At 39.6% G+C, this 25,207-nt stretch overlaps 1 protein-coding gene across 1 annotated transcript in view; it reads left to right on the plus strand.

Moving 5' to 3' along the window:
* Positions 1-3,391, plus strand: part of LOC124605720 (G1/S-specific cyclin-D2-like) — a 58,454-nt gene extending 55,063 nt beyond the window's left edge. Inside the window, exon 5 of the mRNA XM_047137595.1 lies at positions 112-3,391. Within this exon, the coding sequence (XP_046993551.1) occupies positions 112-342 (231 nt within the window). The 3' untranslated portion in view covers positions 343-3,391. The remainder of the gene's footprint in view (positions 1-111) is intronic.
* The last annotated feature ends 21,816 nt before the right edge of the window (positions 3,392-25,207 follow it).

Raw genomic sequence — 25,207 nt, forward strand, 5'->3', positions numbered from 1 at the left:
CGAGTAATAATGAGTAACTGGAGATCACGTGTTATATATAAATGACCTCTGTATCACAAAGTAGTCTGTAAAATAAACTGAATCCCTGACAGTTGTATTTTCCATTCCCAGGATTACTTGCAAGTATGCTTGGACCAAATAGAAGGGATGCTCAGCGCAGTCGCTCCCGTAAGTGACGCTGCCGGGGCCTGCGGTGTGACTACGAGTGGCTCAAATCCTGCCACTTCCAACAGGCCTAGTGCTGACCATGCCACAGCATCTTCATCGTCACCGTCGGCCGACAAGATGCACGAAGCTGGCAAGGCCGGGACGCCTACAGATGTATGGGACATCCATTTCTGATTAAAAGCTAACACAATGCAACATGGTCAGGTGCAGTCAGGTCAACATTCCCTTCAAGCTTCAGAAGACTCTACGGACACTGAGTAAATAAGTGTTACTTATATGTTAAAAGAAAAGAAAGAAACACCAGCATTATTTTGTATTTGGCCATGATGTATGTGGTTAGCATGTCATTAGTTCATGGGCAGAAATGTAAAGGAACAGATCAAAATTTCACATGAATTTGTGTGTTATCTGAAGAACATCAGTTTTATTAGTAGTAACAGCCATTTTATTTTTCTTTGTAGTGCATGAAGTGACAACACGGCTGCATGGAAACACAGAACGTTATAATACCATGTGATATGTTACATTGCCTGTGATTTATTTCAATATGAATTGAAAACAAAGAACCGCCAGCACTGGAATACATTACCTCTGGAAGAAAGATGACTTGGGGGCTATTTGAAAATTTGTGATTGGCATTCAGTCTTTTCTTCCTGAAATAAGCAATTTCACTGGACATGTAAGGTGTTTTTAAAGAGAGCTCTCACAGAAAATGTAGTTTCTATTCATTTAACTGTACTGAAATTAGAAGCACAGGTAATTTTGTGCTTCTTACTCTTGCATCATTTAATAAGACACTGGCATGAGGTATTGTAAAGATTAGCCTTGTATTCCCAGCTAGTGCTAAATTATAGCCGTCATTGCCATATATATACAACACTCTTCATTTCCATGTATGTACAACATTCTTCATTTCCAAATATGTACAATGGCCTTCATTGCCAAATATGTAAAATTATTATTCAAGGAAACAGTAATGCAAGAAAGTGATTTTGACAGCTTTAAATTGTAGTGAACCTATATGTCTGTCTTTCTGACAGCAGTCTTTTGAACTTGAGAATGCTGATGGAAATAATAAGTGCTTCATAGACAAAATGAAATTGCTTATTTCAAACTTCAAATTATGTGTTCTGTGTAAATATAGGAGTATTCATGGTACTACCAGCATGAATGGGGAAGTGGGTGTCAGCCCGTGTTTCATTACGTATTGAACTCTAGCAGCTGAAATTTCCTGTTTTTCTGTCACAATTAAACACATAGAACAGAAGCAGTGTAAAATACTGTTACAAAAATGGAATAGAGTACTATGAGGCAAACATAAATAAAAGATAATCCTAATTGTTGGTAAGGTGCTGTAGCATCTTATAGACATAATGAGGGAAGTCACAAGTCAATTCAGTTCCTTTAATAAAGTGCAGATTATGATTTTAGAACAGTAAATTTCTGTCAATTTTAAACTCAAGCTCAGAAATCTTTTTGAATTAACCAATATTTCAACAAAGATGAGCCCAAAAAATGAGGGGAAGGCAGTTATATACGCTTCTTTAAATAACAAAGGTTAATTTGTATATTGGTAGAACGCTTAGTCAGTGATGGTTGATTTTGTATATATAAACTGATGTACTGATGAATTATGTAAGAATGAGTGTGTGACATTGTTTATTTGTAACTATTCTACTGCATAAATATTATAATAAAAACAGTCTGTTGTTCCTAGAAAAAGAAAGTGGAATATTGTAATTAGTGATGTTTATATTTTATCCTGTTTTAATTCAGTCCATGAAATGTATTGTACAGTTTTGAAAATAATGGGATACTGTAAATGTGTGGAAAATAGATTTATGCGGTTAAAATGGTGCTGTTCATCAATACATGACAATTTAATTAGTGGTATTGTTTTTATAGTTCGTGAGTTTTGTATACTTTAGCAAGGTTCTTCAAGCCGAAGACCTCGATGGACCAGAAAAATAGAATCACCATAAATAAAATGTTATTCTTATAGTACAGAGAAATGAATTGATTTCTGTAATCCAAAAAATATATTGTATTTTGTTTAAAAGTAACATAAAATTGTTAGATATTTATAGTTATGCTGGACACTATTTAATGTGGTGTAATGTGTGTTTTAAATGTTAGATAATCAAATGTGATAAAACAATGATTTAAGTTAAATACAAGTCAGTGAAAAAAGACTGTCTATTTTACTTGAAACTGCTGTAAGTAATTGTGAATGTAATGTCTTCCAAATGAATTTCAGTAATATAACTTGTAAAGTACACATAGCAAACATTTGATTTTGGTACTTAAAAGTATTTGGGCACAGATTTCCATAATCATAGCCAATTTAGTCATTACATATTTACTTTTTGTTTATGTGATTCCCGGAATGCTGTATTAATATTATGGCTGTAGGTTATACTGGTAAATTTATGTATATATCTCAGCATTGCAAACATGTAATTGTAACAGAATTTTCACTTTAGGACACAAAGAGAGTAGAGAGCACAAATTGTTTGTATATGATTTTATCTGACTGTCATCAACTATGAAGACATTAACACATATATCAATAGTCTCTGACGAGAGACAATGATTTGCATACAATTTTATAATTTTATTTTGCTCTCCTTACAGGCCTTATTTCACAGCACAGTTATTTTATATCAGTATTCAAATGTGCTTCAGATGGATGCACATGCTAGAAAGTGGATTACACATATAGAAATTCCATAGCACATTAATGTAATTATCCTTTCTGAAGTACAACTTGTTTTCCTTATAACACATTCAGCAGCAAATTATGCAGTGTCATTCAGTACAATACGGGGATGAATGACATGTGATAGACAAATAAATTAAACCTATATATGAATAATTGTTATACAATGTATATAAAATACTGTTAAAATGTGTGACTTTGTAATTATTAACATGTGTGAGTGTTTGTAGACAGCAACTTAGCAAGACAGAATATGTTTAAAAGATATTTCTTTACAGATATAACAGGAATACAGAATCAGCCTCCAAAACCTCAGAATGTACACTTTACAGAACAGCACTACTGTAAAATACAAACATACCTCAAATGTTCTGTTTCATGTCTTTCTTTGAATTTCTGCAATTTTATAGTGAGTTATGTCATTTAAAATTTGTTAATACTTTGTAATATAAATATATATACATATATTTAAACAAGACCAATAAAAAACTATTTCTAAAATAACTGACGTGTTTTTGCTATTCCCCAATACTTTTTCAGATGCGTAGAACAATGCATTAAACAAATAAGAGACACACATCATATCAGTCATTTATCAACCATAGTGAAACATTGCGTAGGACTGATTGTGAAGTATGTCCTTTTTGTCATGCCTGCAAAACTCTCCAAGTATATCCACCATTAAACACTGCCATATTTCTGTTGACAATATAAGACATAATTAGTTAAACAGCTACACTATTTCGCAACAAAAATTTTCTACATCTGTTAGTTATATTGTCAATCTAGTCATTCTGAACATGTTCTCAAATATTCACTTCTTTAGTAATCTTTGTGGAGTTGCTGACATACAGTACTATAGGTGCTATAATTACAGCTAACATTCATCATTGGTCGTCCTCCATCCAAGAAATTCATCTTCATTAACCATAAAAAATAATTCCTATTATTTAATATATTTTCACTTAAACAGATTTATGAGATTTTATTAACTTATAGATTTATTCCCCTATATCAAGGATAATACACAACTTCAGCCCATTACCAATAACTGTGCTCACAATTTATTTATGAAGCTGAAAATTTGCCGAAATCAATATATCAGTCACACAGACCAATGGTATATGATATAATGCAATGAGACTGAACATTTTCCAGTGATTGTATATTAATAGGTTAAGAGCTAGTAAATGAAAGACATCAGTAACTATGTAAGTTACATGATACGTTTGTTCTGCATTCTCAATAAATTTCAGAAGCATACTTATAGTTCAAGAAGAATATAATAATTCCAATCCGAAAGAAAGCAGGTGTTGACAGATGTGAAAATTACCGAACTATCAGTTTAATAAGGCACAGCTGCAAAATACTAACGCAAATTCTTTACAGACAAATGGAAAAACTGGTAGAAGCCAACCTCGGGGAAGATCAGTTTGGATTCCGTAGAAATTTGGAACACGTGAGGCAATACTGACCTTACGACTTATCTTAGAAGAAAGATTAAGAAAAGGCAAACCTACATTTCTAGCATTTGTAGACTTAGAGAAAGCTTTTGACAATGTTGACTGGAATACCCTCTTTCAAATTCTAAGGGTGGCTGGGGTAAAATACAGGGAGCAAAAGGCTATTTACAATTTGTACAGAAACCAGATGGCAGTTATGAGAGTGGAGGGCCATGAAAGAGAAGCAGTGGTTGGGAAAGGAATGAGACAGGGTTGTAGCCTCTCCCCGATGTTATTCAATCTGTATATTGAGCAAGCAGTAAAAGAAACAAAAGAAAAATTCAGAGTAGGTATTAAAATCCATGGAGAAGAAATAAAAACTTTGAGGTTCGCCGATGACATTGTAATTCTGTCAGAGACAGCAAAGGACCTGGAAGAGCAGTTGAACGGAATGGACAGTGTCTTGAAAGGAGGATATAAGATGAACATCAACAATAGCAAAACGAGGATAATGGAATGTAGTCGAATTAAGTCAGGTGATGCTGAGGGAATTAGATTAGGAAATGAGACACTTAAAGTAGTAAGGGAGTTTTGCTATTTGGGGAGCAAAATAACTGATGATGGTCGAAGTAGAGAGGATATAAAATGTAGACTGGCAATGACAAGGAAAGTGTTTCTGAAAAAGAGAAATTTGTTAACATCAAGTATAGATTTAAGTGTCAGGAAGTTGTTTCTGAAAGTATTTGTATGGTGTGTAGCCGTGTATGAAGTGAAATGTGGATGATAAATAGTTTGGACAAGAAGAGAATAGAAGCTTTTGAAATGTGGTGCTACAGAAGAATGCTGAATATTAGATGGGTAGATCACATAACTAATGAGGAGGTATTGAACAGAATTGGGGAGAAGAGGAGTTTGTGGCACAACTTGACAAGAAGAAGGGATCGGTTGGTAGAACATGTTCTGAGGCATCAAAGGATCACAAATTTAGCATTGGAGGGCAGCGTGGTGGGTAAAAATAGTAGAGGGAGACCAAGAGATGAATACACTAAGCAGATTGAGAAGGATATAGGTTGCAGTTAAGTACTGGGAGATGAAGACGCTTGCACAGGATAGAGTAGCATGGAGAGCTGCATGAAACCAGTCTCAGGACTGAAGACCACAACAACAATAACTTATAGCTCTGTGTAAAAGGATGTAAAGCTGGTTTTTATATAATACAAAAATGAATGCTATCCTGTAACTTAATCCGACAGGACAGGGAATGGAGTGGCTGCACAAAAAATCTGATTAAAAACGTAGTAACATTTTGCTGTAAAATGTGTTAAATCATTGTACTGTGTTCTTTCAAACCATTACTCTGAAATCAGATTCTTCAAGCTCCTTGATCTCGGACTTAGTCAAAATATTAGATATATTCATCAAAAAATATACTGCAAGCAACCAAACACATTTACAAACATTTACAACTTCTACAAAATGCTTTTTTGCAGAGCAAATTTTTATTGATCCCATATGAGAAACAGTAAAACTTCACTATGAGATCATAACTCGTGATTCCAATTTGTTAATGGCCACAGCTCTTGTACAAAAATATCTGTGTTTTCCACATGTTGAGATATGTTGTGATGTTGTCCACATCACAATAGATCTGACAATTGAGTATTTTTCAGACAAGATGTCATTGTATACCAGGAGAACTTTTGTAACAAAACATACACACTTCAATGATAGAGAATGAGTTCCATCAAGAGTAAAGTAACTCAATACTCAATTTCACAGCTGGTTTGAACAACACAGTACTGTCCAAAGTAAATTTATGTTGAATGTGATATGTCCTTGCATTACTTAACATGAGAACTGAATGATACATCTTGGGCTTTAAGACAAGAAGATGCTTTATTTTTTGCCTAATGACATACTGTAGTTCAAATAATGTTGGCTTTAGAAAGTGGGTCGAGCATTAATAGGAGTACTTTATCACATAACATAACAACTAGTAGCATTACTCTATAACAACAAAAACAATCAATATGTCACAATAAAGTGTAATTGGATAGATAAAAAATCTACAGGAGAACAAATGCAAAAAAAGTTTTACTTATGCAAGCTTTCAGACCCAATGGCTCCTTCTTCTGGCAGAAGAATTGAAGGGGAAGGAAAAGGACTGGAGAGTTTTAGGAAAATGGGTAGAGTTCAGAAAAATCACCCAGATCATTGGGTCAGGGGAGACTTGGATAGGATAAGAAGAAAGACATGTTGTTGGGGACTGCACAGGATGAGATTTGAAAACCTGAGAGCTTAAAGGTGGAAGATTGGCTAATATGCAGGACAGAAATTACTGCTAAAACATCACACATGAATTAATAAAAATAAAAAGCTAAGTGTTTGTATGTAACAAAGGTGGGAGGGGGATAGCAAAACATAGACTGGTCAGATAATGAAAGATGAAGAAAACTGAAATGAAGTGAAGAAAAGAGTAGTTACTATGAAGATATGCTGAAGAAATTAATGTAACTAAAGGAAAGGTGGGTGTCGAGACCAAGGACATGTTCTAGCACTAGTTCCCACCTGTGGAGTTCCGAAAAACGTGTGTATGGGGTAAGAATCCAGATGGCACACGTGGTGAAACAAGCACCGAAGTCATGGTTGTCATGTTGTAGAGCATGCTCTGCAATAGGAGATTGCATGTTGGCAGTATACACCCTCTGCTTAAGCCCATTCATCATAACTGATTATTTGGTGCTAGTCTTGCCAATGTAAAAGGCCAAACAGTGTTTACAAAACAGCTGATATATGCTGTGTTATTTCGCAGGTGGCTCTCCCTTTGATAGTACATGTTTTGCCAGTTACAAGGCTGGTATAGGCAGTGGTAGGAGGGTGCATAGGGCAAATCTTGCAACAGGGGAGGTCACAGGGATAGGAGCCATATAATAGGGAGATGGGTGCAGAAGGAACATAGGGTCTGACAGCAACTACTTCCCCTTTGAGGGGCAGTCATACAAACAGATCAGGGGTGTGACCATGGGAACCAGAATGGAGCCTTCCTATGCCAGTCTTTTCACTGGTCACTTGGAGGGGGCTTTCCTGGTATCCATAGGCCTTCAGACCCTGGTTTGTTTTAGTTACATTGATGACATCTTTGCCATATGGACTTATGGTGAGGCTGATCTGTTAAAATTCCTGAAATCTCTAATACCTTCCCCCAATTAAATTTCACATGGTACTATTCCGAATCCCATGACACTTTCCTTGATGTTGATCTCATCCTCACCAAATGCCAGCTACACACTTCTGTCCACATTAAATCTACTAACAAACAACAGTACTTACATTTGACAGCTGCCATCCTCTCCACGTCAAATGTTCCCTCCCACACAGTCTTGGCATTCAAGGCAACCATTCTCTCTTCAGTCTTCACTGAATGTAATTACCCCACCAGCCTAGTTCAAAGATACATTTCCTGAGCTATCACATCCGATCCTGGTACTGCTGATTCCTCCAAAAACAACTTCAGAGCACACCACTATTATCCTGGTCTTGATCAACTGCTTCGACAAGGTCAAGACTTGCTAAAATCGTGCCCTGAAGTGAGATCAACTCTGCCTGACACTTTGCTTACCACTCCTAGAATAGCTTTTTGTCACTCTCCCAATCCCCACATGATATTCTTGTCAAACCCTATGTGCCTTCTGGACCCATCTCCCTACCCTATGGCTCCTACCCCTATGACTGTCCCCACTACAAGACTTGCCCTATGCAGCCTGCTACCACCACCTATACTGGCCCTATAACTGGCAAAATATGTACTATCAAAGGGAGAGCCACTTGTGAAACAACATATGTCATTTACCAGCTGTTATGTAAACACTGTTCGCCATTTTACAGCAGCATGACTACCACCAATGAATGGGCATAGGCAGAGGGTGGACACAATATTCTATTGCAGAACATGCTCTACAACATGTCAGTCATGACCTCGGTGCCTGTTTCACCACTTGCATCATGTGGATTCTTCCCTCACACACCACTTTCTCAGAACTCCACAGGTGGGAACTAATGCTACAACATGTCCTTGGTTCTCGCCACCCACCTGGCCTTAGTTTATGTTAATTTCTTCTGTCTTAGCATTTGTTCTCAGTAACTTCCTCTTTCTTGAGTCCTGTTCTAGTTTTCTACATATTTCACTTTCTGACATGTCTATTTTGTGCCACCACCCTCCCACCTTGTTAAACACGAGTCTCGGTCTGGCACACAGTTTTAATCTGCCAGGAAGTTTCATATCAGTGCACACTCCGCTGCAGAGTGAAAATCTCATTCTGGAAACGTCTACCCCTTTTCCTAAACCTCTCCAGTCCTTTTGCTTCACCCCTCTTCCTTCCACTCCATCTCTTGTGCCAGAAGAAGGAGTCATTGGCTCAGAACAGACCCTGTAGAGTGATCTTTAAGAAGTTGTCCAAGATTTAGCACTGTTTTTCAATTTAGTGCAGGTACTTTGAGGCTATATTGCCAGTGTTGTTCATAATGGGTGACACAAAGCAAAAACGAGACTTACATTAACAAGTTGTACCTGTAGTTTTCTGGGTATACTCATTTTTCAGCAGTGAGTCAGACACAGAAAATGTGTCCTCATGTGTTTCCAGTTGCAGCGGGTGAGAACAGTTGGAGATTGTATCATGAGGCAGAGAGGTGTCATACACTGATGACACTCAGAGGTATCATTTGTCTCCTTGCGCAGAACACATCATGCAAATGTCCTCTTAACTTGCCCCTACTTCTGAGTAACAAAGCCTAACATCAACAATGAAAGAGAACAGGAATCTGTCACTTCACAAGAAGTTGTGTTATACCATTCTGTAAGGAATCAAATAGCTAATGCTACAGCAGAATTATTTTCTTGTCATAAGTATACTTATATCTGTTAGTCAGTTTTGGGCATTGAAAGGAGGACATTTGGTACTTTTAACAGTGATATGGTTGTAAAAAAAAAAAAAAAAAAAAAAAAAAAAAAAAAAAAAAAAAAAAAAAAAATATTAGTAAGTAATAGTATATCTAAAAACAAAGATGATGTGACTTACCAAACGAAAGCACTGGCAGGTTGATAGACACACAAACAAACAGACATATGTCTGCTTGTGTCTGTATATGTGTGGATGGATATGTGTGTGTGTGTGTGTGTGTGTGTGTGTGTGTGTGTGTGTGTGTGTGCGAGTGTATACCCATCCTTTTTTCCCCCTAAGATAAGTCTTTCCGCTCCCGGGATTGGAATGACTCCTTACCCTTTCCCTTAAAACCCACATCCTTTTGTCTTTCCCTCTTCTTCCCTCTTTCCTGACGAAGCAGCCGCTGGTTGTGAAAGCTAGAATTTTGTGTGTATATTTGTGTTTGTTTGTGTGTCTATCGACCTGCCAGCGCTTTCGTTTGGTAAGTCACATTATCTTTGTTTTTAGATATATTTTTCCCACGTGGAATGTTTCCCTCTATTATATTCATATCGTAAGTAATAGTATGAATGATGTATTGGCTATATTTCACAGTTCTTACTAATATTTTGAGGCTGGCACTACCAGTCTTAATTTTAGAATATAGTGATTGCAAGATCAACTTTTCTTGTACTGAAACTTTTTTTCACGAAAACTGTTCACTAGTAATCATCAATTCCAAGACGTGGTGAGCAGTGGAAAACAGTGTTCAGTACTACTTCCACTTAGTGAGTAGTAATCCACACTCAGCATTCTTTAGTATTTCAAAAGAACTATATTCTTTTACAAGCATCACAGTTCTGAAAGGGATAATTTGAAAATTTTTCACAGTATTACAAAAGAAGAGGATATATTTGTAAGTTGATTGAGTTGATTAATATCAGGCTGAAAACTACTCAGAGTGATAATTGCTATATGTCAATATGTTACAAGATATAGCAGGATTTTTATTTTAAGGGAACATGGAATTATTGCAGCAGGTACACAGGTGAATGAGAATATGGTCAGTGATATAACAAATTGATCAGGCATGGAAATATCTGATTATCTATTCAAACAGTAACAAAACCGCACAATGTATTCTAAACCAGACCACCGAAATACTACTATTTCACATGTTATTGTATGTAAATAGGTAGAGCTGTCATTAACCCAAAGGTTGGTTTGAACACCATAGTGCTCTACTAGGTCTATTTAGAGATGATATGCTGTTGCCTTCCTCTGACCTTTGGACTGACTTATCCAGACAGTTGTAGGGGAATCTACAGTTTAATGTGGATTCCTAGTCAGTTTAAATTTAAAAAAAAATGCAGAGAATATTCTCCCATGTATCACTGCACATCACATACATGTGATGTATTGTTTCATACCCACCTTCCAAATCGTGCCCCATTAATGGGACCATGTGTGACCGTACAACTCTGCAACTTTTCCAAACATGTAGGACCACTAAGATTTTCTTTAAATTTCTTCCACAGCACATTCCCAAAAGATAATGAGATTTGTAGCTGAGCATGCTAAACAACATCATCAGCACTCTTACACGAATGATACACAAATTAATATGGTGAAATTCTATTAAAAAATAATAATAAATCAAAAAACCAAGTTGCATTCACACAGAAGAAATGAAAAGACAACCTCAATAAGATGAGCATCAGAAAATCTCTCAATAAAAGTCAGACGAAACACAGCAGAATAACTGAACAACATCAAGGATAAAATACCAGCACAGACACGGTTAAAAAGAGGACAGTTGACTGTGGCTGGATGGCTACTTAGAAATAAAGGGTGACCAAGCCAGTCTGTGAAGCATAAAAATCTCACACCCAACACTTTGGGAAGAATTCTGTACATTAGACAAAATCTTAAAACATGAACTGCACTCGCCTCATTACCAGTTAACATAGAGAACAGGTTTGTGGAAGATTCAGATCAGCCCTCAGGTTATCATAAAAACACTCAGTTAAAATTTGTTGTACTGACAGCTGTGTCCCACATCTGTGACACACTAGTGGTTCCTTGTGATGTAAGAGAAAACCATACGTCTGTGGACAATGTCCCACTCTAAGCCATGTAAGGGCTACTTCTTCAGCTCGTTGTGGTTGGAAGGAGGTAAGCCATGGTTTATCTGAAGGTTTTATGGAATGTAGCTTATTATTCATCACTTCCAGCCACTGAGTCTCCTACTAACACATGGTCTTCTTGGTCACAAATGAGGTAACAGCCTGCAGGGGGACCAAACAGTGGGCAGGAGTTGGAAGTGAGCAAGCCTCCTTGGCAGCCCTATCAGTGAGTAAGTGCCTTGGAAATCAGCAGAAACATTATTGTCCTGCCTTCACGAGAGAAGGAGAGCACCCTGCACTTCTTCCACCATCCAATCTGCTGGGTGCATCTGGCCAACACCACTGTGAGAATCTGAACAGAGGAATTTCTTGCCATGACGCCATCTCATCTACTCCAGTGCCCTCAAGATAGCAAATAATTCCATGTAATATACTGAAAATTGCTCTGGGAGCGCTGCCCTGAGGACAATGTCGGGGAACATTACAGAACAGCTGATAAAAATTCCTCTGCTTGGACTCATCTGTGTAAAACGTAATAAAATCTGGATGGTGATGTAAAAACTCGTTACATTTAATTTTAAAAATATGGTCTGGGGTACAATCAATTCGAGAAGTAAGCTCGGCCTCTTTAGTACCTGGGAGGTCCCATGCTCTGCCCCTGGCTCTGGATCTTAATGCACCCCACCTAGGGCTCACTCTCACATGGGGCCCAAACAACCTCATAGCCTGTAGCCGATGATGGAACAGCCGCTCCAGTGGTGGCTGTGCAATGGAGATGGATACTAGCAATTTTGCAATGGGCAAAGCCTTGTATGCTTGGTGTGCCAGTAGGAGAAGATGTCAAATAGACAGCAGAGGCTCACCAGCATCTGAACAGAGGCATGCGATAAGCCTCTGTTGACAGGCCAGTACCCTAGTGGTGAACTGCATCCAGCATTTTGAGGTATGAAGGGCCTGCTGATCCAAAAACTTGAGACCTGTTTTCAAGCTGGGGTCACATAAAGACCTTATAAAGTTGGAACAGACCTATGTCAGATGCATTTTAGGATGTTTAAAAGCCTTGAGACATCTCAGTTTTAATTCCTTAACATGTAGCAGCCTCATTAGCTTCTCAGCAAAGGTGAGACTGAGATACTTCACATTTTCCTTAAAAGTGAGAACGGTATCCCCCAAGTTTTAAAATGAGTAAATTAAAAAGAGAACGGGAATGATTAAAATCAACACAAACTGTTTTCTCGAAAGATAATTTAAAACTTGTGATCTTAGTCGATTGCTCCAACTGCTTGACTATTATTTATTTTTATTTTATTTATTTATTTATTGTTCCATGGGGCCAAATTAAGGAGAAGTCTCCATGGTCATGGAACGAGTCAATACATGAAATTATAACACGATATTAGAAACAGATAAAATGAAATATAAAAAAACATATTCAGGTGACAAGTCGTAAGTTTAAATGAAGAAAATCAACAATGTAACACTGGAATTTGGATAATTTTTTAGCTCTTCCAGGAGCTCCTCGACAGAATAGAAGGAGTGAGCCATGAGGAAACTCTTCAGTTTAGACTTAATAGAGTTTGGGCTACTGCTAAGATTTTTGAGTTCTTGTGGTAGCTTATTTAAAATGGATGCAGCAGAATACTGCACTCCTTTCTGCACAAGAGTCAAGGAAGTGCATTCTACATGCAGATTTGATTTCTGCCTAGTATTAACTGAGTGAAAGCTGCTAACTCTTGGGAATAGGCTAATATTGCTAACAACAAACGACATTAAAGAAAATATATACTGTGAGGGCAATGTCAGAATTCCCAGATTTTTGAATAGGGGTCGACAAGAGGTTCTCGAACTTACACCACATATAGCTCGAACAGCCCATTTTTGAGCCAAAAATACCCTTTTTGAATCAGAAGAATTACCCCAAAAAATAATACCATACGACATAAGCGTATGAAAATATGCTAAGTAGACTACTTTTCGTGTTGAAGTGTCACTTATTTCAGATACTGTTCTAATGGTAAATAAAGCAGCATTTAGCTTCTGAACAAGATCCTGGACATGGGCTTTCCACAACAGCTTACTATCTATCCGAACGCCTAGGAACTTGAACTGTTCCGTCTCGCTTATAATATGCCTATTCTGTCTGATCAAAATATCGGTTCTTGTTGAATTGTGAGTTAGAAACTGTAAAAACTGAGTCTTACTGTGATTTAGCATCAAATTATTTTCCACAAGCCACGAACTTATTTCATGAACTACATTATTTGTTACTGTTTCAATATTACACACAAGATCCTTCACTATCAAGCTGGTGTCATCAGCAAACAGAAATATTTTTGAATCACCTGTAATACTAGAAGGCATATAATTTATATAAATAAGAAACAGCAGTGGCCCCAGCACCGACCCTTGGGGAACGCCCCACTTAACAGTGCCCCATTGGGACTGAACATCACTACCACTCTCAATATTGCGGAGAATTACCCTCTGCTTTCTGTTCTTGAAGTAAGAGGCGAACCAATTGTAAGCTACTCCCCTTACTCCATAATGGTCCAACTTCTGCAGTAATATTTTGCGGTCAACACAGTCAAAAGCCTTCGTTAAATCAAAGAAAACACCTAGCGTTCGCAACCTTTTATTTAATCCATCCAAAACCTCACAGAGAAAAGAAAATATAGCATTTTCAGTTGTTAAACCATTTCTAAAACCAAACTGAACATTTGACAGCAAATTATGTGAATTTAAATGCTCCAGTAACCTTGTATATACAACCTTCTCGATAACTTTAGCAAACACCGATGGCATAGAAATAGGTCTAAAATTGTCAACATTATCAATGTCTCCCTTTTTATAAAGTGGCTTCACTACTGAGTACTTTAATCGGTCAGGAAACCGACCACTCCTAAAGGAAAAGTTACAGATTTGGCTGAGAACTGGGCTAACATACATGGAACAATACTTCAGTATTCTGCTAGATACCCCATCATATCCATGAGAGTTCTTGGTCTTTAGTGATTTAATTATTAACTCAATCTCCCTCTTGTCAGTATCATGGAGGAGCATTTCAGGTAACAGTCTCGGAACACTTTTTTCTAAGAGCGCTATATGATTCCCTGTTGGGACTAGGTTTCTATTTAGTTCACCTGCTATATTCCGAAACTGATTATTAAATACTGTACATATATGCGACTTATCAGTAACACGGACATTCCCACTATGCACTGATTCTATATCCTCAACCTGTCTCTGCAGACCAGCAACTTCCTTTACGACTGACCATATGGTTTTAATTTTATCCTGAGACTTAGCTATTCTATCTGCATACCACATACTTTTTGCCTTCCTAATAACATTTTTAAGCACCTTACAATACTGTTTGTAATGGACTGCTGCATTTAGATTTTGACTGTTTCTAACGTTTTGATATAAATGCCACTTTGTTCTACAAGATATTCTTATCCCTCTAGTCAGCCACCCAGGCTGCCTGTTTGTGCTAGTACCCTGTTTTAAACGTTCTAATGGAAAGCAACTTTCAAAGAGCATGAGAAAAGTCTTGAGAAAAGCATTATATTTATCGTCTACTGTATCAGCGCTATAAACATCTTGCCACTCTTGTTCCTTTATAAGGTTTACAAAGGTCTCTACAGCAACTGGATCAGCTTTCCTGAACAGCTGATGACTATATTTAACACGTGTTGCAGCACAAAAATCTTTTAAAGTTAAAATTTGTGCATCATGATCTGAAAGGCCATTCACCTTTTTGCTAACAGAATGCATTAAATGCAATTGCCAAGTACCCATTGCAGCTTGTGAGACTAATGCTATGATAACTATTGGGATTAGTCCAATCCTTCTCTGTTTTAAAAATTGAGATTAAAATAGATTCCTTCCATGAGTTGGGAAACTCTCCTGTTGTCTAAATTTCATTAAAGAGCTGAAAGAGAACAGCTTTTGATCACAGGTTCAACCATTCCAGCATGCTGTCTGTTATCAGGTCATGACCAGGTGCAGTATCATGAGTTACTGACAGTGCAGAATCTGACTCCACAGAGAGAAAGGCTTGTTGGTGGAACAGAAATCAAAACTAACCCTCTCCTGTGTCTCCTGACAAGAAAAGAGAGCTGGATCCTGGCTACAATCAGCAGTAATGGTCTTATACAATTGGGCCATTGTCTGAGCTATGTCTCTCGGTGATGATAGGAACACCCTTTCTCTCATACAGCTGCTATTCTGCTTGTGAGTGCCAACTTGAGATCCTCCTGAAGGCTTCCCATACTTTAATAGTGGATGTGGACTTACTGATGGAGCTGAGGAACCCTAGCCAAGACCTCTGCTTACTCTCCCAAATTATTCTCCTCACCTTCACCCATGCTAGTTGAAAGGTTGTAAGATTCGTATCTGTAGGGCATTGACTGACTCTTCACATAGCTGCTCTCCTGTCCCTAATGGAAGAATGACACTCACCAATCAACCAAGGGACAGGCGCCTCCTAGGTGTTCACATTGACTTTTGGATAGATGCATCAATGGTGAGGTGGGTCATGGTTGTAATGTGATTCACTCAGTCCTAGACACTGCCACACTACTGAAAAACAGCTAACTGCCTGTAAAACATCCAGTTAGCCTTTCTGAAAAGCCATCTCAGTGGCTCCCGTTCGGGATCTGCTCCATTGGGCAGATGGATCCAGATAGGATTATGGTTGCTATCTTGCTCCACTCCCAAATGAGCAGTGTCTGTAAGGGCAGGCAAGCAGAAGGAGAGAACTGTGGTTGTAGATGAACCAGTAGCAGTGCCAAAATGCATAGATTGACCCATGTTCATCAACATGACATCTGTAGCTTGCATCCGATGCTCAAACATCCAACACCTGTGGTAAGTGGTTTCAGAGCCCGACAATACACTGCATGCATGCATTAAAGTCCCCCAATAGTAGAAAGGGCTGGAGTAGTTCATCAAGAAGATGTGCGAGGACCTTGGTGTCAATGCACTCTTGGGGTAGTAGGTACACAGAGCACATCGTGACAGGAACATGGGCTATTACCTAAACAGTGACCATTTGTAGTGTTGTGATTAAGGGCACAGATGAAGAGTGGAATGTGTTCTTGGTGAACACTGCTACCCCACTTTTCACACAGTGACAAGTCCTTTTGCCCTGTCAGCAGTAAGGTCATCTTTTCCGTAGAGGTGGTAGCATACAAATGAAGGTGCGTCATTCTGTTTCAAATGAGTCTCTTTGACGCAGAGGTAAAAAGGTCTGCCCTATATGAAGAGTGCCAGTTCCTCCAGATGAGTCCTGTATCCATTCATATTATATTGGAGTATGGGAGCCATTTCAGCTATATGGTTTTGATTTACCCCTATCCCTGCACTGGGGTGGAGGGGTTACCTTGGTCTGGTGACAAGGTATCGAAATCGATTATGTCCTCCTCATCAGTCGTATATGCCAGAATGACCTGTGATGGCACCTGAGACAGCTTTTGACTAAAAGTGACGACACTTTCCCTGCTCCCTTTTCCTTCAAGGATTGTGGGGAAAATCTGTGCTGAGAGGCAGTCTGCTTTTGGGGTGCCTTCTCGATGCTCACTGCAAAAATGTTGTTGGTCTCTTCTATTGCAACTGTCTGGGTCGCTATGTCTTTACTCACTTTTCTTCATCAATTACAGGTGGAAGTACAGATGCTGATTGAGGGTAATGGTGTGCCGAATGTCATCTACATCAAAGCACCCACCTTATGAACTGGTTTCTCCACCATGGAAGCTTACAAAGTGGCAAACACAGGTGATTTTGTCATCTTATACTCTTTCTTGGCTTCTGCATAGGAGATCTGCTTGGTCACTTTTATTTCCTGAATTTTGCACTCCTCAGCAAAAACAGGACAGTCTCAATTCCAGACTGGGTGGCTGAAAGAGCAGATAAAATACATGGCTGGAGATGGGTAGTCAGTACCAGATTTCTGGGCTGCCTTCCCATATTCCCCATAGGTCACCTCACCTCTGCAACTCTGTTGTACAGCCATATCATAGTGATTCCTAGTATTGTATAGGGTTAGCTGTGTAAGGCCTAACTCAAAGTCAGAGGAATGCTGCCATAATGTGATTCAGGCTGTACTGGAGAACTGCAGGTCACAATGAAGGTGGCACTTCTGAATTTCTCCTTTATTAGTTCATGTCCTTTATTCCACATCCACTATCCATTGTGATGCCAATTCTTGTTTGAGTACTGAGATGTCTGTGTCCATAATATCACCACAAGTGAACACACCTTTGATTGAATTAACAGAGTTACACAACTCAATAAATATGTCACAGTCACCCAAAAAATTCCACCTGCTTTGCCCTTTTAGTTTCCACCAATAACGAAGCATTTCATAATGGCTTAATAGACTGTAAGGTACCAGCAAGCCCTTCTAAACTTTTACAACCATAGAAGGGACATACTTTTTCAAAAGTGCCTACCTTCCTCTTGATCACTACAAACACATTATGATTTACAACTCCTTGAGTGCTGTTACTGAGTACAGTTTGACTACCAGGTGGACTAGCCTCCCTCATTCCTGTGGATATGTGGGTGTCAGTAATACCAAATGATACAAGTGTCTTGCTGGGAGTTGTAAAATTTAATTTTGAACGTTCCAACTTAGTCCCACAAGCATCTAAGGAAAGAGTCCACTTAGACAGAGCCCCCATTGCCTAATTCAACCTTATACAACTGAGGTGAGGCAGATTGCTAGAGATTGCCTGCTAAGACTGTTCTACCTCAATAGCCATGCCTCTCATTGGCAGGCAGCACTGAGGGTTTTTTAGAGAGGTTTGTACCATCCTCCTGACCCAGACACTTAAGCCAAGATACACGGTCCCTGCAACACTCAACTGTCTACCACCACATCACATGGTGGTCATTGAAGCATGCCCAGGGGTTACGGTGACAGAGGACTGATGGTGTTTAGCAGTCCACAGCTAAGGAGCCCCAGGGTTGCCAAGCCTATATCCAGCAAATGAATGCCGAGTGCCTGAGGGCATTCCCAACTAGAATTGCGCCCACAAGAATCCACATTCCTACAAGTCAAGAAATATATTACTCCTTCCTCCCCCTGAACTTGGACTTGTTCTGTGGTATAACTTGTTGGTTAGTTAGTTAGTTTCATGTACCATGGATAATTGGTCCAATTAATTATAATGACTTGGAAGCTCTCATTTCACATTCACAATACACATTAATTTGTAAATATAAATACAAGTATGACCTAAATCCGAGACCTGAGGTTGGGTTGTTTGGGGGAAGAGACCAAACAGCGAGGTCATCACTCTCATCGGATTACGGAAGGATGGGGAAGGAAGTCGGCTGTGCCCTTTCAAAGGAACCATCCTGGCATTCGCCTGGAGCGATTTAGGGAAATCACAGAAAACCTAAATCAAGATGGTCAGAAGTGAGATTGAACTGTCGTCCTCCCGAACGGGAGTGCAGTGTGCTAACCACTGCGCCACCTCACTCAGTTGCAAGACCTGCCCTATATATCCTCCTACCATCACCTACTCCAGTCCAGTCACTAACATCACCTATCCCATCAAAGGCAGGGCTACCTGTGAAACCAGTCATTTGATTCACAAGCTGCAACCACTGTGCTGCAATCTATGTAGGTATGGCAACCAACAAGCTGTCTGTCGGCATGAACGGCCACCGACAAACTGTGGCCAAAAACAAAGTGGACCACCTTGTTGCTGAACATGCTGCCAAACATGATATCCCTCATCTCAATGACTGCTTCACAGCCTGTGCCATATGGATCCTTCCCACCAACACCACCTTTTCTGAATTGCGCAGGTGGGAACTTTCCCTGCAATACATCCTGCCTTCCCATAACCCTCCTGGCCTCAACCTTCGTTAGTCATTGTCCTCACCTATCCAGCCCCCTCCCTGTTCCCATTGCAGCACTACACAGTTGTCATTTCACCACGACACCCAGTCTTTTTATTTCTCTCCTTTCTGCTACTTATCCCCTCCCCCCTCCACACCTTCTCTTCTGCCCTCTGTCTAAACTGCAACACTTCACTGTCCGCCACTCCCACCATACTATCCCTCCCCCTCTCCGCCCCAACCTCCTCCTTACCCCCATCCAGTTGCCACTCCCATCATGCATTGGTGCTGCTGCTCGCAGTGTGGTTTCAGCTCTCTGAGACTGCAGACGTGTGTGCAAGTTGCGTTTCTGGGAGTGTGTGCGCGTGTGTGTGTGTGTGTGTCTACTGCTGACAAAGGCCTTAATGGCTGAAAGCTATAATTGTGTGAATCTTTTTGTTTTGCCTATCGCGACTCAGCATCTCCGCTGTTTGGTGAGTAGCAACTTCCCTCCTCTGCTATTGTTAAATACAAGTATGAGTTAGTCATACCTACCACCTTTTACATATTACAGGAATAGAAATTCTTCTGCAGAACAGAAGGAGCTGTCAAGATGAAATTTGTTCAGTTTCATTTTCAAATTTCACTTTGCTGTCTGATATTTTGTACTACTGGGTAAATGGAGGAAATTTTGGTTACAGTATTGTGCACCCCTTTTTGTGCTACATACAACCTTAATGAGGAGTAATGAATGTCCTTTTTTCTTCTGCTAGAGCAATTATATAGATCATTGCTTCTTTTTAAATGCAGTGGATTATTTATGATGAATTTTGTGAGTGAATAAATATACTGCAAAACAGTAGTCAAAATGCCTAAGTCCTTCAACAGATGTTTACAACATGATAAAAGGTGAGGGCCACATCTTATTCTCATAGCCATTTCTGAGCAATGGAAATTTTCTTTCTTAAAGACAAGCTACAACAGAATGTTAATCCAGGTGACACCAATGTAGGACAAGATAGATTGGTACTTACCATAAAGAAGAAACATCAAGTTGTAGACATGTATGATTAAAAGACACTCACATAGCTTTTGGCCACAGACTTTATAAGTAAACTCTCTCTCTCTCTCTCTCTCTCTCTCTCTCTCTATCACACACACACACACACACACACACACACACACACACACACACAAGGCAAGCACATTCATGCACATATAACTGCCAACTCCAGCATCTTGGGCCAGAATGCAACATCACATGGGATGCAAGCAGCAGTCTGGAGGGGGTGGGGAAGGGGCAGGGGAAGGGGAAGGGGAAGGAATAGTAGTGTACGGGTGGGAAGAGAGACGAAATCTGTCTGGTGGAGTATGCAAAGACTAGTCTCCAACAGGCACTGTGTCAGGAGGTTGTGGTGCAAGGAGATGGGGAAAGAAGGAACAAAAAATGAGAGGAGCAGGGAAAAATGGGTGAATGCCTTGGCAGAGGGCTGCAAATAAATAGAGTGGGAGATGAGAATTGGGAGTAGATGATAGGACATAGGGAGCAGAAACTGTTGGGTAGAGGGTGTGGGGACAGTATGTTATCATAGATTGAGGGCAGGATAATTATGGGAATGGAGAATGTGTTGTAAGGATAACTCCCATCTGCGCAGTTCAGAAAAGCTGGTGCTGAAGGGAAGGATCCTGATGGCTCGTGTAGTGAAGCAGACATTGAAATCAAGTGTGTTATGTTCAGCTGCATGTTGTGCCACAGGATGGTCTGTTTTGTTCTTGGTCACTGTTTGGTGGTGGCCGTTTATGCTGGTGGTCAGTTGGTTGGTAGTCATAACAATATAAAAAGCTGTACAATGATTGCAGTAGAGCTGGTTAATGACATGGCTACTTTCATATGTGGCCCAGGCCCTGGTGGGATAGGATAAACCAGTGACACGTCTGGAATAGGGAGTACTGGATGGGTGAATTGGACAGGTTTTGCACCTGGGACTTCCACAGGAATATGATCCTTGTGGCAAGGGGTTGGGATTGGGAACGGCATAGGGATGGACTAGGATGTTGTGGAGGTTGAGTGGGTGATGGAACACAAGTTTAGGAGGGGTGGGAAACATCTTGGGCAGGATGTCCCTCATTTGAGGGCATGATGATAGGTAATCAAAGCCCTGGAAAATGATGTGGTTCAGTTGCTCCAGTCCACTGTGGTACTGGGTGATGAAGGGGACAGTCCTTTGTGGCTGGTTTTTGGGGTGGTTGGAGGATTGGAATTGTGAGGGGAAATGGCACAGGAGATCTGTTTGTGGAATAGTGCCTGTCTGTGAAGTTTGTGGTGAGACCCTCAGCACACTGGGCAAGGAAGTTTTTGTCATACAGACATACCAACACGTCATCTCTAGGTAGCCAGGGTATATGGGAGGGATTTTCTTGTATGAAAGGGATGGCAGCTGTCAACCTGAAGGTCTGTTGGTGGTTTGTGGGTTTAATGTGGACAGAGGTGTGGATGGCGCCACCAGAGAGGAGGAAGTAAACATCTAGAAAGGTGGCACACTGGTTTGAGGAGGACCACATGAAGTGGATGGGAGAGTTGTTGAGGTTGTGAAGGAACAAAGATTGGGGGTCTTGGCCCTGGGTCTAGATCATGAAGACCCGATTCCATGAGGTGTGTGTGTGGTTTTTTTTTTCTTTGTGTGTGTGTGTGTGTGTGTGTGTGTGTGTGTGTGTGTGTGTGTGTGTGTGTCTCTCTTTACTGATGAGGACTTTGACTGAAAGCTACATGTGAGTGTCTTTTAATCGTGCCTGTCTGCAACTTGACATGTCTTCTTTACATTAAGTAGCAATCTATCCTTTCCTACACTGTTGAATTTCCTACTTGGAGCTTCCATTGTTTGATTCCATATGATATTATTGATTACTGATTTGTCTCTTCCAAGTTGGGCTTGCTGAGTTTCTCTGAGATTGTAACTGCTTTCTTAGCTTTTCTAGCCTCTGATGATGTGTTCGGCATTGAAAGGCAAAATGTTAGACAGAGAAATATGTTTTGGACCACAGCCTAAAAACCACAAAACAAATTTCACCAAAAATGTAACTCTCAGTTGAGTAATCCTTTGAACATTCAAACTTTGATTTACTGAGGATATTATAGCTGTGGGATACTATAGTAAAATGTGTCACCTTCTCAGAAATTTTGGAAAGCAATGTCAGTAATGTCATATCACCTTTCTTATAGAGGCACTTAAAAATGGCATATTTTAATCTCTATAGAAAATACCCCAAGTTAGTGATGGCTTACATATACCAGAAAAGGCAGTGCTTATTAATGGGAACATTCAACCTTACAGTGTGTGATGGAGGGTACTTTGTGTACCAATGTCACACCCATTTCTGCTGTTCCAGATGGTTTGCAGGAAGACCAATTGCTGGTGCTGGTAAGCTTCTGCATGGGCTTTAAGCTCACTAATTTCATCTCTATTGTCTTTTCATGAGATATATATATAGGAGGAAGCAATATATGCTCATTGACTCTTATAGTCTTTAGTACTCTGTTGAAAACACAATCAAATGTAGATGATATGAGCTTTTATTTTTGAGAAAATACATAATTATCTTAAATTCAGATGGAGAAGTTCATGAGACATTCAAGTATTTAATTCTATGTAAGTTGCTTTTTCAACATCCTGCTGCTTTGGCTGTTGTCTACACAGGGTGTCACAAAAGGATGGTCAATATCAAGGATATTATAGGAATGATCATTCAAAGAAAAAAAGCCCTAATAAACATGGGCTCTAAGATGCATATCTTAAGTGCTGTCAGCACTTCTTCACCTTTGGTACTGTGAAACAAATCTCTTCTACTGCAAGCTCTTTGCTTTTCATATTTTGTGAGGTGTTAGTATGGACCAAAACAAGAAAAAATTTCTAGTAAACATGGGCTCTAAGGAGCATACGTTAAGATTGGTTGGTTTGTGGGATTAAAGGGACCAGGCTGCAACGGTCATCAGTCCCATACGTTAAGAGCTACCATATTTTACCAACTATAATACACTACAGACTATAAAATGCACATTAATTTTTAAGCATTTTTTAAAAATATTATTTTTACCATTCTTATTATTAGATTGCAAAGCCATACAAAAAGCCCTTAGTGTACAAAACTGAACTGACCTTTAATATCCCTTAAAACTGCCATCTGAAGTTTCTTCTTCTTCCTCTTCATAATCATCATTGTCCTTTTCATATAAAAGATGGTCTTCACTGTCATCAAGAGCATTACCAGCATTACTTATGTTGCACTTCTTGAAAGAATAACAATAATGTTCTCTCACACTAGACCATGACGGTTTTATCCACTGACACACTTGTTTGATCGTAGGCCATTTTAAAGCTCCATTCAGGGTGAATTCATGTTGTGTAATCCATCATTAATTTGTTCCATTTCTCTCTCATACACACTTTAAATGATTTATTTACTGAAATGTCAAGAGGTTGTAACTGTGTAGTAAGTTGTCCTAGAATAACAGCAAGCTCTGTATTTCCCTGTCTCAATTTCTCTTTCGCAGAATTTTTCTAATGACTACTGAACTGATCTAGAACAACAAGAGAACTCTTCCTCAATAAAGCACATTTCTCTCTCTCCCACATGAGCTGTCTCAGATTGTTTCCTGAGCTGTTATATCTTTGCTTACCGTTGCAATACGTTTTCCTATCACGCCACTGAGTGGCACTTCAGTCTTCTTTTGTTGGCTCTTTCATTAGAGAGGGTTGGAGGCAGGTTGTTGACAGATGATGGGGCAGTGGGAGAGGGGAACTACTGATGAATGGTGAGTGTGACATTATGGGACTTAATCGACAGTCACTCATCCAACTGGGCAGCTACTTGTACGGGGCAATGTTGGTGTGGAGTGTTGGGCTATACGCTATTATGCCTGATTGACTATCTGGATTCAGGAGTGGCTGTCTGCTCATGTGGGCATCATCATGATGTTGATTTTCTCTGGTAACTACCCATCCTACCTTATTTTTGGGCAAGGTAGTTCTGCTTATGGATTTTGGCGCATGTGCTCCGGTGCTGGACTTGCTCCCATTAGGCTGGTTTGCCAACTATTCTCACTCCATACTCAAACTACTAAATTTGCCCTCTCTCTGTGTGAGCTCCCCTTGTGGATGATATATTTAAGTTTATTTAAGCTGTGTTTTCCTTTTTATTGCAATTTGTTCAGCATTTCGATGATCTATGTCATTATTGCTTGGGTGTGAAATTAATTGGGTTGTTACATGCCCTAAGGCATCATGTATATTAGTGATCTTTAAGGTGTCAAGTTCTTGCTTGCCTAGCTTGTACATGAATTGTAAAATTGGGCATGGTTGTGTTAAGCAAACTCCAACAGCCCAATGAATGTTGGCTTGTTTTCTGTACTCACAAGGGAAGGTCTTGGCAACATCTAGCACTTCTCTTAAAAGAAGGAATTTATTGTTTACTGTTATATATTGTATTACTACTGTGATCTCATGCTTAGGTATTAGTGCTCAAGTATTTCTTACTACTTTTAAGTTTACTTAAGCGAATTTTTTTGGGGGAGTCTTGTTAACAGTTGGCTGCTTAACCAAATTAATTGTTATGTTTGGTCATTAGTGTTAAATCATTAACCAGTTACTCACCTTTGTTTTAATTAGGCAGTCATTCCAACATGTAGGCTGCAGTCAGTGTCTGGGGTGGGGTTTACATTTTGTATTCTTGTATTTGCCCTTGAGAATTTACTTATTCTGACTCTCCATGTTGCATGAATTATATGTCTGTTCATTTGCCCTCAGTTTCCTGAATTGTACATAGCACTGGAACTGTTGGCCGTGGTGTGTTATCCACTACCTGCTGATTCACCAGGTATGGCTAGTCCACATCAGCTCTTTAGCTGTGTGCGGCATGGAGTTCCGCCTCCTGTCTTGCGACAGCCACTGAGGCAGTGCAGCCTCCTTGCTTGCTATGGCATCTCTCTGTAAGTTAAATTCTTAGTCC

This window comes from Schistocerca americana, chromosome 3, assembly GCF_021461395.2.
Source record: "Schistocerca americana isolate TAMUIC-IGC-003095 chromosome 3, iqSchAmer2.1, whole genome shotgun sequence".
Taxonomy (NCBI): domain Eukaryota; kingdom Metazoa; phylum Arthropoda; class Insecta; order Orthoptera; family Acrididae; genus Schistocerca; species Schistocerca americana.